The 17,638-nt window shown below is 44.5% G+C and overlaps 1 protein-coding gene across 2 annotated transcripts in view; it reads right to left on the reverse strand.

Annotated features, from left to right (window-relative positions):
- Window positions 1–15,108, reverse strand: part of ABCB8 (ATP binding cassette subfamily B member 8) — a 73,353-nt gene extending 58,245 nt beyond the window's left edge. For both annotated transcript variants that reach the window (XM_063452910.1, XM_063452909.1), the window contains exons 1-2: window positions 15,014–15,108; window positions 5,156–5,477 (exon numbers count right to left, since the gene is read on the reverse strand). In XM_063452910.1, coding sequence (XP_063308980.1) covers window positions 5,156–5,477; window positions 15,014–15,069 — 378 coding nt within the window. In that variant the 5' untranslated portion in view covers window positions 15,070–15,108. The remainder of the gene's footprint in view (window positions 1–5,155; window positions 5,478–15,013) is intronic.
- Window positions 15,109–17,638: the final 2,530 nt, after the last annotated feature.

Genomic DNA, 17,638 nt, shown 5'->3' on the forward strand with positions numbered 1-17,638 from the left:
TTCAGGGGAACAACATATTTAAAAATGGCATGAATCCGACCAGGGGTTCAAAAGTTACTAAAAGTATCTTTTGTTCCTTTCTGGCTGGCAGAAAAACATCCCCACAATGCATCCTGGTTTCCTCCCTTCTGCCCTGGAGTTAATTGGAGAAGTAATCCAATTACCCAGGACTAAAGGCAGACTCCATTAACCACATGGTTGCAAAACGACATAAAACACTTTAAAATACATAAAGTCACATTTACACACAACACACAGACATTTCACCTATCCCCAGATAGCTGGGATCTGCACGCACAAAACTACCGAATAGCGCGCAGATTCTACTCACACAGTACAATTTCCATGGAGCTAAAGTCTTTCCCATAGTCTTTCATTATATGGATAGGCTCCATGGTATGGCTATCTGGGGTATCACATTCCCATAAAGTCTGGTCCATAGTCCAAAGGCAAGAGGCGGGCAATCAGCCCCCTCCAAGGACACGTGGCGAGGTCGGTTTCGCCACACCGATCCTCAATAAATATTGACAGATCAAGAAAGTCAATACTTTGGGTACCAATTTTAGGAGTGAAAACCAATGATAAAGAATTGTGGTTGACATGTTCAAAGAAACTATGTAGCTGGTCTATAGGGCCACGCCATATCATCAGGACATCATCGATGTACCGTCTCCAGAGCACCAAGTTTGCACCAAACGGGTTATTGGACCAGGTAGACGATCTTTCCCAGCAGTCCATAAACACGTTGGCATAGCTTGGTGCAAACTTGGTGCCCATTGCAGTGCCCTTGATCTGAAGAAAAAAATCTCCATCAAAACTAAAAAAATTGTGCGTGAGAATAAAACGAATAGCCCTCTCCAAAAAATCACAAAAAAGTGGATCTAAGTCAGCATCACGATCGAGATTCTGTCTAACTGCTTCTACACCCAAATCATGATCTATTTTTTCTTTTATCTTTTCAGATTTTCCCAAAGTGCCCACATTTTATTTTCTCCCGAAAATTCATAAATGCAAAGATAAACCCCCAGGGAGGCCGATTATAAGCGGCATTGACTCACTTACATCTAAGCTCTCTGAGTATATCGATTACCATCTACAAAAATATGCTCAGGGAGCTATGTCATACCTGAGAGATACTAAACATCTTATTCAGGAGCTGGAATGCATTGAATGGGATGATGATTATGTTTGGGCTACTCTGGATGTAACCTCACTCTACACCGTAATAGATCATGATTTGGGTGTAGAAGCAGTGAGACAGAATCTCGATCGTGATGCTGACTTAGATCCACTTTTTTGTGATTTTTTGGAGAGGGCTATTCGTTTTATTCTCACGCACAATTTTTTTAGTTTTGATGGAGATTTTTTTCTTCAGATCAAGGGCACTGCAATGGGCACCAAGTTTGCACCAAGCTATGCCAACGTGTTTATGGACTGCTGGGAAAGATCGTCTATCTGGTCCAATAACCCGTTTGGTGCAAACTTGGTGCTCTGGAGACGGTACATCGATGATGTCCTGATGATATGGCGTGGCCCTATAGACCAGCTACATAGTTTCTTTGAACATGTCAACCACAATTCTTTATCATTGGTTTTCACTCCTAAAATTGGTACCCAAAGTATTGACTTTCTTGATCTGTCAATATTTATTGAGGATCGGAAAGTGAAAACTAAGACTTTTTTTAAGGATATTGACTCCAACAGCTTTATTGATACCAAAAGTGGACATCATCCGAACTGGCTTAGAGGGGTTCCCAAGAGCCAGTTTGTCAGACTACGGAGGAATTGTAGCGATCTAGATTCCTTTTTTGTACAAGCAGAGGTTCTGAAGAAACGCTTCTTAGAGAAGGGGTATTCCTCTGAATTTATAGACTCAGAAATTGCGAGAGTTGGGAAGATCTGTCGTAATGATCTTCTTATAAATAAGAAAAAAGATATGACTAGAAATTCTGCTTTCGATTTTTCCTTTAATACTCGGTACAATGGAAGAGCTTTCGATGTGCAGAGGATTATAAGGAAACATTGGGGGTTGTTAGTAGAGGATGAATTTCTGGGGAAGCAGATACCTAAGGATCCCAAAGTTATTTTTAGAAAGGGCACAAATTTAAAACAAATCCTTGCCCCTAGTGCTTTTCGATCGGTGAAGGATCACACTAGCCAAAAGGGAGGTTTCTATACATGTGGGAATTGTGTAAGTTGTGGCCACCTTTTTAGTACGGTTTTTGATTTTGTGAGTACACAGACGCAAATGAAATTTAAGATTAAAAACAAGATATCCTGTTCCTCTACACATATAATATATCTCCTCACTTGTGGATGTGGGATGCAATATGTGGGAAGAACTGGGAGGAAACTAAAAATAAGATTGCAGGAGCATAGAAACAACATCAAAAAGGGTCTATTGACTCACTCAGTGCCGGTACACTGTAATAGCTGTCCCATCTTTAGCTTTAATACACTCAAGTGTATAGGCATAGAACAAGTAACTCTGAACGAAAGAGGTGGGGATCTAATGATGTTTTTGAGACAACGTGAGGGTTACTGGATCCATACATTAAAAACCATGAAACCTATGGGTTTAAATGTTGATTTTGATTTGGTTTGCTTTTTGTAATTATTCATATTTCATTTTTATTTGTTACTCATCTGTTTAAGTTCTATCTGCTGTTGGGCTTGGTCTGTTTTATTTTTAAGAAGTTGAACGGATTAGGCTTAATGATAACCTATATATATTTTATTATTTATTATTTATTTATATTTAGCTATTTTATTTTATTTCTCCCAAAGGTTTTTATATCAGTTATGGGTTCTATAATGTTCCTTTACATTAGCATTAGCTTTGTAATTTTATTTTCTATTTGCTCCTGTTATAATATGATATGCTGATAATTTATGTAATACATCTGTCTCTTTTATCATGGACTTGTGGGTTTGAATGCCCAAGCACAACGGAACTTTCCCTCTGTCTCAACTCCGAACTGACTAGCAAAACGAAACTGAGGCTTGGACAGCAACTCCGGAACGCATGACGTAACCGGAAGCAGTCCGAACCCGGAAGTGAGCGGCTGAGTCGGTTTTTTCGCGCCAAACCGGACGGATTTAAAAGGGAGGTTTCTGGACTTAATTTCATGCCTGCATTTGGAGGACCTCATATCTGATGCCCCTGAGGAAGTTCATTTATGAACGAAACGCGTAGGGCTTTTCTTTAGTGCTAGAGTTTTTTACTTTTTATCATATTGTTGATTTTATTTATGCACCTGGTTTTTCTGCTCCTCTGGATTTCTCCACTGTGATGTACCATTCCATCTGAACCTTGATGTGCCTATTTGACACTGCAATTCTGTAAGTGCATTTGTGAATAAAGTGTGTCTTTTTTATCTGGATACTCTGCACTATATTTTTTATTTCTTCCTTCTTATGCATGATTCTGATGGTCCACAAGTCCTGAACTCTTCACAGCAGTATATTTGATGTGCCTTCAATCAAACTGTTTTTGTGAGTGCAATCATTTAAACCACAAGTATTATATTATTTTGCAACAGTATTGCGCTATGTCCTTCTCTATTATTTCTGTATTGTAGATTGCCATTTTTTGGTATTTTGTTGTTATTGCCTTGAGGATATAAGAGGAATCCTTTGTCTACAATACAGTTAATTAAGGGTAATTTGTGTGTTTGTTTCACCCAATACCCACTAAGTGTGTTTGCTATCTACACACAGGTGAATGTACACTGTTTGTTTTTAACCCGACTGGTTACCTCCGCTATGAATGAAGAGACCCATTTTCCCCCTGTAACTGGACGACACACAGTACAGGGGTAAAACACTTTATTGACCACACTCTGCTTTATACTTTCCCCATGCAAGGGATCGGAACACACAATGACAATGTCCCCTCCCAGGGTACTCCCCCTCCCGAGGGTCACATAATGGAACCGGAACCTCAGTCCTTTTGTCCCCTGTTCCTGCCACTCAGTGCCCCCTCCCACGAGACTGTGCATGTGACAGGAAATCTAGTCCCTTTGTCCCCAGTTCCCGCCACCCATGCTCAGGGTTTCCCACCTCCAGTGACCAGGGGTCTTTATTCCATGAGCCTCTGTACCTGGGAGTCCCAGCATGGGAAAGCTTTCCGCCTCTGTGACTCCCAGCTACAGAAAGCCTGTCAAACCACCATTGTCCCCAAGGAATGTCCCCTCCAATCTTGGGAACCGCCCACAACGGTGTCCAGTGCGAACCTCCTCCATTCGTGAAGTCCTTGTGTGAAACCAGGCAAGGGAAGCGTCTCCTTTCGGGAGACAAATGCTCCCCCTGATCGGCGTTCATCCATACCAATGGCGGCCACCCAGGGGAGCACTCATTAATTACTTCCCTTGCGGTTTCACACTTATGTTGCAAGATGCCAACGTTCTAATTGATTGGTGTGAACACTCCAAGGGGCACTGGGGAGGTCCTCGTTCGGGAACCGAACGAGACAAGAAGCATTTCGCAAATGCTCCCTCTGGACAGTGGTCATCTAACGAATGGGCCACCACCCAGGGTCAGCATGCGCCGAGGCTTCTCTTGCGGTTTGCGTTTTTCACACCTCATTAGCGAGGTGTGAAGGTTCTAACTAAACATTCTAAATTGAATTTTGGGGAGGTTTACAAGTACAACGAATGAAACACAGGGTCAGGATAGGGAAAACAGAAGAAAGGGACTTCAGGACAGTACACACAGCACAGGGTAATCTGGTCATTGAAACAGTTTAGTGGGGGGTTTCGCTACAACAGCACAGTCTAATAACAAGACAGTGGGACAGATAGCACCATATGATAACAAGACACTGGGACAGACAGTACATTGTGATAAGAAGACACTGGGACAGACAGCACAGTTTGATAAGGAGACACTGGGACAGACAGCACTGTATGATAACAAGACAGTGGGACAGACCGCACCGTAGGATAGCAAGACAGTGGGACAGACAGCACAATGTGATAAGACACTAGAACAGACAGCACCATATGATAACAAGACAGTGGGACAGACAGCACAGTGAGATAAGAAGACACTGGGACAGACAGCACAATGTGATAACAAGACACTGAGTAACACAGACATTTAATTTCATTGAGATAGGTCAATGCAGAGAAGTAGAGAGTATAAACTTTCTTACAAGCACTGCTGTGATCAGGGCAATCATCTGGGGACGGAGATGATTCCAGAACTCGCCCCAGTCGAACTCGGCCTCTTTTGATATTCTGTCTGATTCATCTGGGTGTCGGTTAAGGTCCACGTGGCACTGTGCCACTCTTCCTCCGACACAAAGCACAGTCGGGCCCAGCAGCAGTGCCAGTGCCCTTCCTTTATTGAGGGATCGGAAAGAATAACGTAAGGGTTGTTGTCTGAAGACATCTCGCAGACGGGAATAAATCCGGAGTGGTTCAGAGACTGGAGAACGATGTAGGTTTGAGAAATGCACATCAAACCCCACATACCTAAAAGACATGAAATATTAAAATGTTTTCTGGTTGTAGCAGAACCCCTCTGGCTGTCCAACACATTTCCTACATAATTTTTTATTTGAACATATTAGGTTTTAGTATGGACTTCTATTAGACTGTGTATAGATTTTGTATAGGAAGGTGTACCCCTCCCCCGTTTCCTGTCTATTGTTCTCCAGCAGGGCGTTGTCCCAGGCACACTGCCAGACTAGTTGGAACTGGTTTGGGCTGGGAAGTTTGGGCTGGAAAGCCATGCCACCTAACTTTTTAACCCCCATAACTCCCGAACCCCTGGTGCGATCTGGGTGATTTTTGAATAGGTTATTCACCCAGATCAGGTCTATCAGGGGATACCACATTTAGGGGTGTACCCTATGTATCTAGAAATGTACATTTTAATTCTGTTAACAGATCAGCTGATGGGAGGAGATGTGTGGGTTGTACCTTGTACTTTATTGGTTAATGTATAATTATTGTGGGTGGCTCCCTTGCATAAAAGCAGGGGTTGTGTGATTAAAAGTCAGTTCTACTCCTGATACTGTGTGTCGTCCAGTGATTGGGAAAGGTGATGGGATATTACTGGATTATATTGCTGATTGTGCTTGTTACCCTATTGGAGTTACTACTTGTTCCTGAGCTATTCTAGGATACCAGCGGAAATAGGCTGTGGGAAATCAGCTCTCCGCTACATTGGTTGGCAGCGTCGGGATCCAGACTCACAGAGGAACAAGTACCAGGAAAGGCAACAGCACCAATGGATCACGGATGGAGATCGATTACACCACATTAAAGCGATCCACTTTAAAGGATCTTCTGGAAGCAAGAGGTATCTCCGCCAGTAATAAGACTAAGGCAGTTCTGATTGCGGAAGTCATGCCTGAATACAGAGCAGAGGGCGGTTCGGCTCTGGTACAGAGCAACCCAGTTGAGGAACAGGAGCGGTTGGTATTTCAGAGAGAACTGCAATTCAGGCTATCATTCTATGGGGAAAACCCACCAGCGGATATTATCTTCAGAACCATGACGGAGGTGCAGGAGTTTGTGCTAAGACGAAGGGTCCAGCAAACTCCAGAGAGGAACCAGACAGTGCCCATGGTACAGGAGAGCAAGCCAAAGATACCGTATCAGGCATTTAAAACCTATATGGAAGCAGAGGAAGATATTGATGCATTCCTCGAGGACTTTGAGAGACTGTGTAACCTACATAAGATCAATATCGAGGATTGGGTTCCCATTTTAGCAGGTTGGCTAACAGGGAGAGCGGCAGAGGCGTACCGCACGGTACCAGACGAGGAATTAAGGGATTACAACCGGGTGTAACAAAACGTGTAACAAAAACACCCCAGTTAACCAGTATAATGTCTGCTCACATATATATATATATATATATATATATATATATATAAGGAAATGATGAAACAGAGCACTCCAAAGGTCTTGGTGAAAAAAGATTATTTATCTGTGTACAGGAGAATCGACGTTTCGACCCCGCAGGCGAGGGAGCTGTTTCCTCTCTGCTCCCTCTCGCCCCGCGCCGTTTTCTGATGCAGGGAGCCGCAATATGACGTCATATTCCGGCTCCCTGCATCAGAAAACAACCCACGCGGCGAGAGGGAGCAGAGAGGACACAGCTCCCTCACCGCGTGTGACAGGGAGAGAGCAGCCCGCCGGGGGGGCAATCAGGTGGCCCCCCCATGACAGGGAGAGAGCAGCCCGCCTCACTGCAGCCCCACTGGACCCCAGGGACCCATCCATGCCAGCTTTCCTAAAAGGTAGGGAGGCTGGGTGAGTGGGCGATGTTAATTTTAATAATTTGTATATGTATGTCTGTTATTCTATGTATGTGTGTGTATGTCTGTTAGTGTATGTGTGTATGTCTGTTAGTGTATGTGTATGTATGTGTGTGTGTGTGTGTGTATGTCAGTCTATTTATGTGTGTGTATGTCTGTTAGTTTATGTCTGTATGTCTGTTAGTGTATGTGTGTGTGTGTCTGTTAGTGTATGTGTGTATGTCTGTTAGTGTATGTGTATGTATGTGTGTATGTCTGCTAGTGTATGTGTGTGTATGTCTGTTAGTGTATGTGTGTATGTCTGTTAGTGTATGTGTATGTATGCGTGTGTGTGTGTGTGTGTCAGTCTATTTATGTGTGTGTATGTCTGTTAGTTTATGTCTGTATGTCTGTTAGTGTATGTGCGTGTGTGTCTGTTAGTGTATGTATGTGTGTGTCTGTTAGTGTATGTATGTGTGTGTATGTCTGTTAGTCTATGTATGTGTATGTCTGTTAGTGTATGTGTGTGTTTGTGTCAGTGTGTGTGTGTGTGTGTGTGAGTGTATGTGCTTATGTTACTGTTTGCATGTATGTGCTTCTGTTAGTGTATGCACGTGTGTGTGCATATGAGTGTATGTGCTTCTGTTAGTGTATGTTTGTAAGTGTCTGTCAAATCAGTGAGTTTGTCATTTAGTGTGTGTGACTATTAGTGTGTGTCTGTCAGTGTGTTTGTGTGTGTCTCTCTGTCAATGAATGAGTGTGTGTCAGTGAATGTGTGTGTGTGTCAAATCAGTGACGTCTGTGTGTTTGTCACTGAGTGTGTGTGTGTGTTACTGTCAGTGTGTATCTGCCAGTGTGGGTGTCTGTCAGAGAGTGTGCTTAGAGGGACACTATAGGCACCCAGACAACTTCAGCTCATTGAAGTGGTCTGGGTGCAGTGTCCCAGTCCCCTTAAACCTGCAAGTGTAATTATTGCGGTTTCTCAGAAACTGGAATAATTACCTTGAGGGGTAACTCCACCTCTAGTGACTGTCTACCAGACAGCCACTAGAGGGACTTTCGGGTGGTTAGGTGATCAAAAGTCACCTAACTGATGCTGGACGTCCTCACCCTGTGCATGAGGAAATCCTATCTGCTAAATACCCATAGGATTTTAACCCCATCAGTGTCGAGTGGGGGAGGGGAGGACATGAGGGAGGGGGGCACTATAGGGAATTATAGTGCCAGGAAAACAGCTTTGTTTTCCTGGCACTATAGTATTTCTTTAAAAGGAGCAGGAAAAGGTGGAGTCTAAAGAGGATGGGGTGGGTTCTTAATCAGGAAGCGGTGCGCTCTTGACAGGAAGCGGTGGTAAATTTAGATTAGGGGGTGCTCAGGTATAGTCATGCCTAGGGCAGCACAAAATTAAAATACACCACTGTGTGAGTGTCTGAGTATGTGTGTCTGTGAGTGTCTGAGTGCGTGTGTGTCTGTGAGTGTATGTGTGTGCACGCGTTTATATATGCATACGAGTGTTTTTTTTTTCTTTTTTTTGGGGGGGGGGGGGGGGTAAGTTCACACACTTTTTGCCCCAGGACTTGAACCCAGTCTACTCCCCTTCGACACTGCAGCTGGAGACTAAGTCCCGTTCCAAGATTCAAACGCACATTCAAATGGAACTTAGTAATTTTTTCAGGGTAAAATAGACCGACCGCACAGCCCAAATCTATGGAACTGTTTTGGGCAGGAAAACGTGCTTGCGGTTGGTCCAAAGGGACTTTTTACTATCTTTGGAACCCCTGAACGGATTTTCACTAATTTTGGGCTGGAAAGCCATGCTTCAGTGGTCCTAAAGGGAACTCAACCTAACTTTTTAACCCCCATAACTCCCGAGCCCCTGGTCCGATCTGGGTGATTTTTAAATATGTTATTCACCCAGATCAGGGCTATCAGGGGATACCACAGGGGGTGTACCCTATGTATTTGGGGTACATCTAGAACTTGGGGGGAAAATTTTACATTTTAATTTTGTTAACACATAAGCTGATTGGAGGAGATGTGTGGGTTGTACCTTGTACTTTATTGGTTAATGTACTAATTACTGTGGGTGGCTCCCTTGCAGGGGAGAACCGTATAAAAGCAGGGGTTGTGGGATTAAAGATCAGTTCTACTCCTGATACTGTGTGTCGTCCAGGTATTGGGAAAGGTGATGGGATATTACTGGATTATATTGCTGATTGTGCTTGTTACCCTATTGGATTTACTACTTGTTCCTGAGCCATTATAGGATACCAGCGGAGATAGGCTGTGGGAAATCAGCTTTCCGCTCCACTGGTAATTTCCATAAATGCTCAATAAAAAAGTTTGTTTTTGTTTTATAATAATTAAAATAAAAGCAGGTATACAGGTGGGGCACACAGGGCAGTAATTAGTAAAGGAGAAAATCACTCAAACCAGAGCACCATGGAAGAGAGTGTATTAATGGGCGGTCCCTCCCGGGGTGACGGTGTATTAACGGGCGGTCCCTCCCGGGGTGACGGTGTATTAACGGGCGGTCCCTCCCGGGGTGACGGTGTATTAACGGGCGGTCCCTCCCGGGGTGACGGTGTATTAACGGGCGGTCCCTCCCGGGGTGACGGTGTATTAACGGGCGGTCCCTCCCGGGGTGACGGTGTATTAACGGGCGGTCCCTCCCGGGGTGACGGTGTATTAACGGCGGTCCCTCCCGGGGTGACGGTGTATTAACGGGCGGTCCCTCCCGGGGTGACGGTGTATTAACGGGCGGTCCCTCCCGGGGTGACGGTGTATTAACGGGCGGTCCCTCCCGGGGTGACGGTGTATTAACGGGCGGTCCCTCCCGGGGTGACGGTGTATTAACGGGCGGTCCCTCCCGGGGTGACGGTGTATTAACGGGCGGTCCCTCCCGGGGTGACGGTGTATTAACGGGCGGTCCCTCCCGGGGTGACGGTGTATTAACGGGCGGTCCCTCCCGGGGTGACGGTGTATTAACGGGCGGTCCCTCCCGGGGTGACGGTGTATTAACGGCCGGTCCCTCCCGGGGTGACGGTGTATTAACGGCCGGTCCCTCCCGGGGTGACGGTGTATTAACGGCCGGTCCCTCCCGGGGTGACGGTGTATTAACGGCCGGTCCCTCCCGGGGTGACGGTGTATTAACGGCCGGTCCCTCCCGGGGTGACGGTGTATTAACGGCCGGTCCCTCCCGGGGTGACGGTGTATTAACGGCCGGTCCCTCCCGGGGTGACGGTGTATTAACGGCCGGTCCCTCCCGGGGTGACGGTGTATTAACGGCCGGTCCCTCCCGGGGTGACGGTGTATTAACGGCCGGTCCCTCCCGGGGTGACGGTGTATTAACGGCCGGTCCCTCCCGGGGTGACGGTGTATTAAAGGCCGGTCCCTCCCGGGGTGACGGTGTATTAACGGCCGGTCCCTCCCGGGGTGACGGTGTATTAACGGCCGGTCCCTCCCGGGGTGACGGTGTATTAACGGCCGGTCCCGCCCGGGGTGACGGTGTATTAACGGCCGGTCCCTCCCGGGGTGACGGTGTATTAACGGCCGGTCCCTCCCGGGGTGACGGTGTATTAACGGCCGGTCCCTCCCGGGGTGACGGTGTATTAACGGCCGGTCCCTCCCGGGGTGACGGTGTATTAACGGCCGGTCCCTCCCGGGGTGACGGTGTATTAACGGCCGGTCCCTCCCGGGGTGACGGTGTATTAACGGCCGGTCCCTCCCGGGGTGACGGTGTATTAACGGCCGGTCCCTCCCGGGGTGACGGTGTATTAACGGCCGGTCCCTCCCGGGGTGACGGTGTATTAACGGCCGGTCCCTCCCGGGGTGACGGTGTATTAACGGCCGGTCCCTCCCGGGGTGACGGTGTATTAACGGCCGGTCCCTCCCGGGGTGACGGTGTATTAACGGCCGGTCCCTCCCGGGGTGACGGTGTATTAACGGCCGGTCCCTCCCGGGGTGACGGTGTATTAACGGCCGGTCCCTCCCGGGGTGACGGTGTATTAACGGCCGGTCCCTCCCGGGGTGACGGTGTATTAACGGCCGGTCCCTCCCGGGGTGACGGTGTATTAACGGCCGGTCCCTCCCGGGGTGACGGTGTATTAACGGCCGGTCCCTCCCGGGGTGACGGTGTATTAACGGCCGGTCCCTCCCGGGGTGACGGTGTATTAACGGCCGGTCCCTCCCGGGGTGACGGTGTATTAACGGTCGCTCCCGGGGTGCCGGTGTATTAACGTTCGCTCCCTCCCCTGAGCATGCGTTGCTCAGTACTGGGTGTATCACACTGTATAATAATAATAATAATATTATATATAGGAAGTTCTCCCAGCATGCTTTGCTCAGTACAGGTTGTATCACACTGTATAATAATAATATTATATATAGGAAGTTCTCCCAGCATGCTTTGCTCAGTACTGGTTGTATCACACTGTATAATAATAATATTATATATAGGAAGTTCTCCCAGCATGCTTTGCTCAGTACTGGTTGTATCACACTGTATAATAATAATAATAATAATATTATATATAGGAAGTTCTCCCAGCATGCTTTGCTCAGTACAGGTTGTATCACACTGTATAATAATAATATTATATATAGGAAGTTCTCCCAGCATGCTTTGCTCAGTACTGGGTGTATCACACTGTATAATAATAATAATATTGTATATAGGAAGTTCTCCCAACATGCTTTGTTCAGTACTGGTTGTATCACACTGTATAATAAATAATAATAATAATATTATATATAGGAAGTTCTCCCAGCATGCTTTGCTCAGTACTGGTTGTATCACACTGTATAATAATAATAATATTATATATAGGAAGTTCTCCCAGCATGCTTTGCTCAGTACTGGGTGTATCACACTGTATAATAATAATAATATTATATATAGGAAGTTCTCCCAGCATGCTTTGCTCAGTACTGGGTGTATCACACTGTATAATAATAATAATAATATTATATAGAGGAAGTTCTCCCAGCATGCTTTGCTCAGTACAGGTTGTATCACACTGTATAATAATAATAATAATATTATATATAGGAAGTTCTCCCAGCATGCTTTGCTCAGTACTGGGTGTATCACACTGTATAATAATAATAATAATATTATATATAGGAAGTTCTCCCAGCATGCTTTGCTCAGTACAGGTTGTATCACACTGTATAATAATAATAATAATAATATTATATATAGGAAGTTCTCCCAGCATGCGTTGCTCAGTACTGGGTGTATCACACTGTATAATAATAATAATAATATTATATATAGGAAGTTCTCCCAGCATGCTTTGCTCAGTACAGGTTGTATCACACTGTATAATAATAATAATAATAATAATATTATATATAGGAAGTTCTCCCAGCATGCTTTGCTCAGTACAGGTTGTATCACACTGTATAATAATAATATTATTATATATAGGAAGTTCTCCCAGCATGCTTTGCTCAGTACTGGGTGTATCACACTGTATAATAATAATAATATTATATATAGGAAGTTCTCCCAGCATGCTTTGCTCAGTACTGGGTGTATCACACTGTATAATAATAATAATAATAATATTATATATAGGAAGTTCTCCCAGCATGCTTTGCTCAGTACTGGGTGTATCACACTGTATAATAATAATATTATATATAGGAAGTTCTACCAGCATGCTTTGCTCAGTACAGGTTGTATCACACTGTATAATAATAATAATAATATTATATATAGGAAGTTCTCCCAGCATGCTTTGCTCAGTACTGGTTGTATCACACTGTATAATAATAATAATAATAATATATATAGGAAGTTCTCCCAGCATGCTTTGCTCAGTACTGGTTGTATCACACTGTATAATAATAATAATAATAATATATATAGGAAGTTCTCCCAGCATGCTTTGCTCAGTACAGGTTGTATCACACTGTATAATAATAATAATATTATATATAGGAAGTTCTCCCAGCATGCTTTGCTCAGTACTGGTTGTATCACACTGTATAATAATAATAATAATATTATATATAGGAAGTTCTCCCAGCATGCTTTGCTCAGTACTGGTTGTATCACACTGTATAATAATAATAATAATATTATTTATAGGAAGTTCTCCCAGCATGCTTTGCTCGGTACTGGTTGTATCACACTGTATAATAATAATAATAATATTATATATAGGAAGTTCTCCCAGCATGCTTTGCTCAGTACTGGGTGTATCACACTGTATAATAATAATAATAATAATATTATATAGAGGAAGTTCTCCCAGCATGCTTTGCTCGGTACTGGGTGTATCACACTGTATAATAATAATAATATTATATATAGGAAGTTCTCCCAGCATGCTTTGCTCAGTACTGGGTGTATCACACTGTATAATAATAATAATAATATTATATATAGGAAGTTCTCCCAGCATGCTTTGCTCAGTACTGGGTGTATCACACTGTATAATAATAATAATATTATATATAGGAAGTTCTCCCAGCATGCTTTGCTCAGTACTGGGTGTATCACACTGTATAATAATAATAATATTATATATAGGAAGTTCTCCCAGCATGCTTTGCTCAGTACTGGGTGTATCACACTGTATAATAATAATAATAATATTATATATAGGAAGTTCTCCCAGCATGCTTTGCTCAGTACTGGGTGTATCACACTGTATAATAATAATAATATTATATATATAGGAAGTTCTCCCAGCATGCTTTGCTCAGTACTGGGTGTATCACACTGTATAATAATAATAATAATATTATATATAGGAAGTTCTCCCAGCATGCTTTGCTCAGTACTGGTTGTATCACACTGTATAATAATAATAATAATATTATATATAGGAAGTTCTCCCAGCATGCTTTGCTCAGTACTGGGTGTATCACACTGTATAATAATAATAATAATATTATATATAGGAAGTTCTCCCAGCATGCTTTGCTCAGTACTGGTTGTATCACACTGTATAATAATAATAATATTATATATAGGAAGTTCTCCCAGCATGCTTTGCTCAGTACTGGTTGTATCACACTGTATAATAATAATAATAATAATAATATATATAGGAAGTTCTCCCAGCATGCTTTGCTCAGTACTGGTTGTATCACACTGTATAATAATAATAATAATAATAATATATATAGGAAGTTCTCCCAGCATGCTTTGCTCAGTACTGGGTGTATCACACTGTATAATAATAATAATAATAATAATATATATAGGAAGTTCTCCCAGCATGCTTTGCTCAGTACTGGGTGTATCACACTGTATAATAATAATAATAATAATATTATATATAGGAAGTTCTCCCAGCATGCTTTGCTCAGTACTGGGTGTATCACACTGTATAATAATAATAATAATATTATATATAGGAAGTTCTCCCAGCATGCTTTGCTCAGTACAGGTTGGCTCTATATGTAAAGAATGGGGGGCGCGCGGTGCATGCCGGGAGCTGTAGTCCAGTTCCCTTTGTTTCCCCCTCATTGTTTGTGGAGCGGACTCCATGTCCCGGCATGCTGTGCGCGGGGTTTCTCTGTGTAATGAATGGGGGCGCGCGGTGCATGCCGGGAGCTGTAGTCCAGTTCCTGATGTTTTTCACCGCTGTGTCTGTGGAGCGGACTCCATGTTCCGGCATGCTGTGCGCGGGGTGTCTATGTGTAAAGAATGGGGGCGCGCGGTGCATGCCGGGAGTTGCAGTACAGCCCGTGGAGCGGACTCCATGTCCCGGCATGCTGTGCGCGGGGTGTCCAGTCTAATACCTGTTCGCAGAGAGCGGGAGGCGGCGGAGTCCGGTCTGTAGGAGGCGGAGCAACATCTCCAGATACCGGCTCTCAACTTCCGGCCCACCGAAACCACGCCCTCTGAGCCAAGCCCCGCCCTGAGACGGAAACTGGCGGTTATTGGCCAATGAGTGTCACGTGAGAGGGCGTGGCCAGCAACCTGGGTGTGTTTACCTCCATATACCCCCCCAATATCCAATATACCCCCCATTATACCCCCCAATATCCAATATTACCCCCAATATACAATATACCCCCCAATATCCAATATACCTTCCCCAATATACAATATACCCCCCAATATACAATATACCCCCCACTATCCAATATACCCCCCAATATACCCCCCAATATCCAATATTACCCCCAATATACAATATACCCCCCAATATCTAATATACCCCCCAATATCTAATATACCCCCAATATCCAATATACCCCCCAATATCTAATATACCCCCAATATCTAATATACCCCCCAATATCTAATATACCCCCAATATCCAATATACCCCCCCAATATCTAATATACCCCCAATATCTAATATACCCCCCAATATACCCCCAATAACCAATATACCCCCCCAATTGTGGTGGAATCTCGGTAAAAATAAATTTAGTAGGCCGAGATTACCACGTGGCATGTGTACGTGCATATGCTGACGTATCGATCAGTTGGTTGCACGAGGCAAGATACGATCAGTAGTGTACGGAGCATGTGCAAGAATACAGGATGTAGTATTCCCCCTCCTCCATTGTGCTGGACAAGCCATGCGGTCAAACAGGAAGTTAATTCTTATTTGTGTTGATTGGTTAAGAGAATGTGCGGGTGGAGCTTAATATGGGAGGAGTTATGTGCCTATATAAGGAGCCTGCACTATTGTCCGGGGCTCAGAACTTGCTGTATTTTGGTGACATTAGTCCCTCTGAGTCCCGATCGGTGATCCAATAAAGAATCCCTTCCTGAAGAAACCTGTGTCCATCTCTCTGTGCTTGGCTTCCGTCAGTTTCTCCGGTATCATTTGGTGCATTGGCCGGGAAGCTCATCGTTCAACGGTAGCTGAGAGGCAGAGGCGTGAGACGGTCTATCTTTGCCCACGTTCTCTACGGCTGCACCCCTGAACTTCTGCGTGGACCTCCCTTCGTCTCGGCGCCACTGGTCTGTTGTCCAGGAGATCATCGGCCTCTACGTGAGAAGTGCTGGGGTGTCCCCGTCGATGAGTGTGAACTCAGGTTCAGGAACGAGGAGGTAAGACAACTGCTGTTTTAGACGGCAGGACCCACTAGGGGTATACCGATTGTGCGGTAGGCCCAAAGGGGTTTTGAATCTGTGTATCTGCCCCCTCTGTCGGAGGGAAGGAGCGAAGGCGCACCGCTCGATCGAACGCTCTTTAGTCAGACCGTTTGATTCTGTTAGTCAGGCGGGGCTCTGGTGTAAATAGCCCTAGCCGGACACCGGTGTCTTGTCTAGACTAGCGTTCTAGGGTGTACATTTTGTTCGCTAGGTCGGAGGGACCGGGAGACTAAGCGGCGTCTGTGTAAATTCGGTTCGCTAGTTCTCATCCTATCTGGGCTAAGTGGGAAGGCGTGTAAATTTGGAACCCACTAGACTTTTGATAGTGCGACTAAGAGGCGTCTGTGTAAATTCGGTCCTCTAGCTCGCTATATATGTGGTGATTGGGCAGTGTGGCTAACCAAAACGTATGTAGATTGTTTTTAGGTAGTCCATTCAAGGTACTGGCCAATAGTTTAGTTGGGAATTGTAAATGTGTTAACGATTGTTTAGTAAAGTGTATATCTTGTTAGATAGCGCGAGCCCTGTAGTCAGCCCGTTTAATCTTGGTTTGGAGTCAGGCTGGGTCCTGTGTAAATAGCCCAAGCCGGACACCGGTGTCTTGTCTAGACTAGCGTTCTAGGGTGTACAATTTGTTCGCTAGGTCGGAGGGACCGGGAGACTAAGCGGCGTCTGTGTAAATTCGGTCCGCTAGCTCTCAACCTATCTTGGCTAAGTGGGAAGGCGTGTAAATTTGGAACCCACTAGACTATTGATAGAGTAGAAAGACTAAAAGGGTTCTGTTGTAAATTCCGCCCTCTAGTTCGCTATGTGGTGCTTGGGCAGTGTGGCTAACCAAAACGGATGTATATAGTTTTAGGTAGTCCATCAAGGTACTGGCCAATAGATTAGTTGGGAATTGTATATGTGATAAAGATTGTTTAGTAACGTGTATATCTTGTTAGATAGCGCGAGCTCAGCCGTCTAGCGAGAGTGTTAATAGTGTGTTGCTGTATTATAGTGCACGGTACCATAACCCTGTATATTTACTGACATTGTATATAAGTACTAATCATTGTCGTCTAATGCATGTTTAACACCATAACCACTAATAATTGTATTGTGACCTTAACTTGTGCTTTGACCTATGCTAACCGTACTGTAACCGCTATTTGTAAAAGACGATGTTACTGGGGTGTGTTATAGACGGGTAATTCGTATATAGAGAATTATAGCGTGGGTGACTGTATAGTTACGCCAAAGGGCATAATATTGATTATATAGTGACTGGTGTAGCAGCTGTGTGTGTACGGGAATTCCCTGAGTGTTTA

This window comes from Pelobates fuscus, chromosome 4 (genome assembly GCF_036172605.1).
Source record: "Pelobates fuscus isolate aPelFus1 chromosome 4, aPelFus1.pri, whole genome shotgun sequence".
In the NCBI taxonomy this organism is placed as follows: domain Eukaryota; kingdom Metazoa; phylum Chordata; class Amphibia; order Anura; family Pelobatidae; genus Pelobates; species Pelobates fuscus.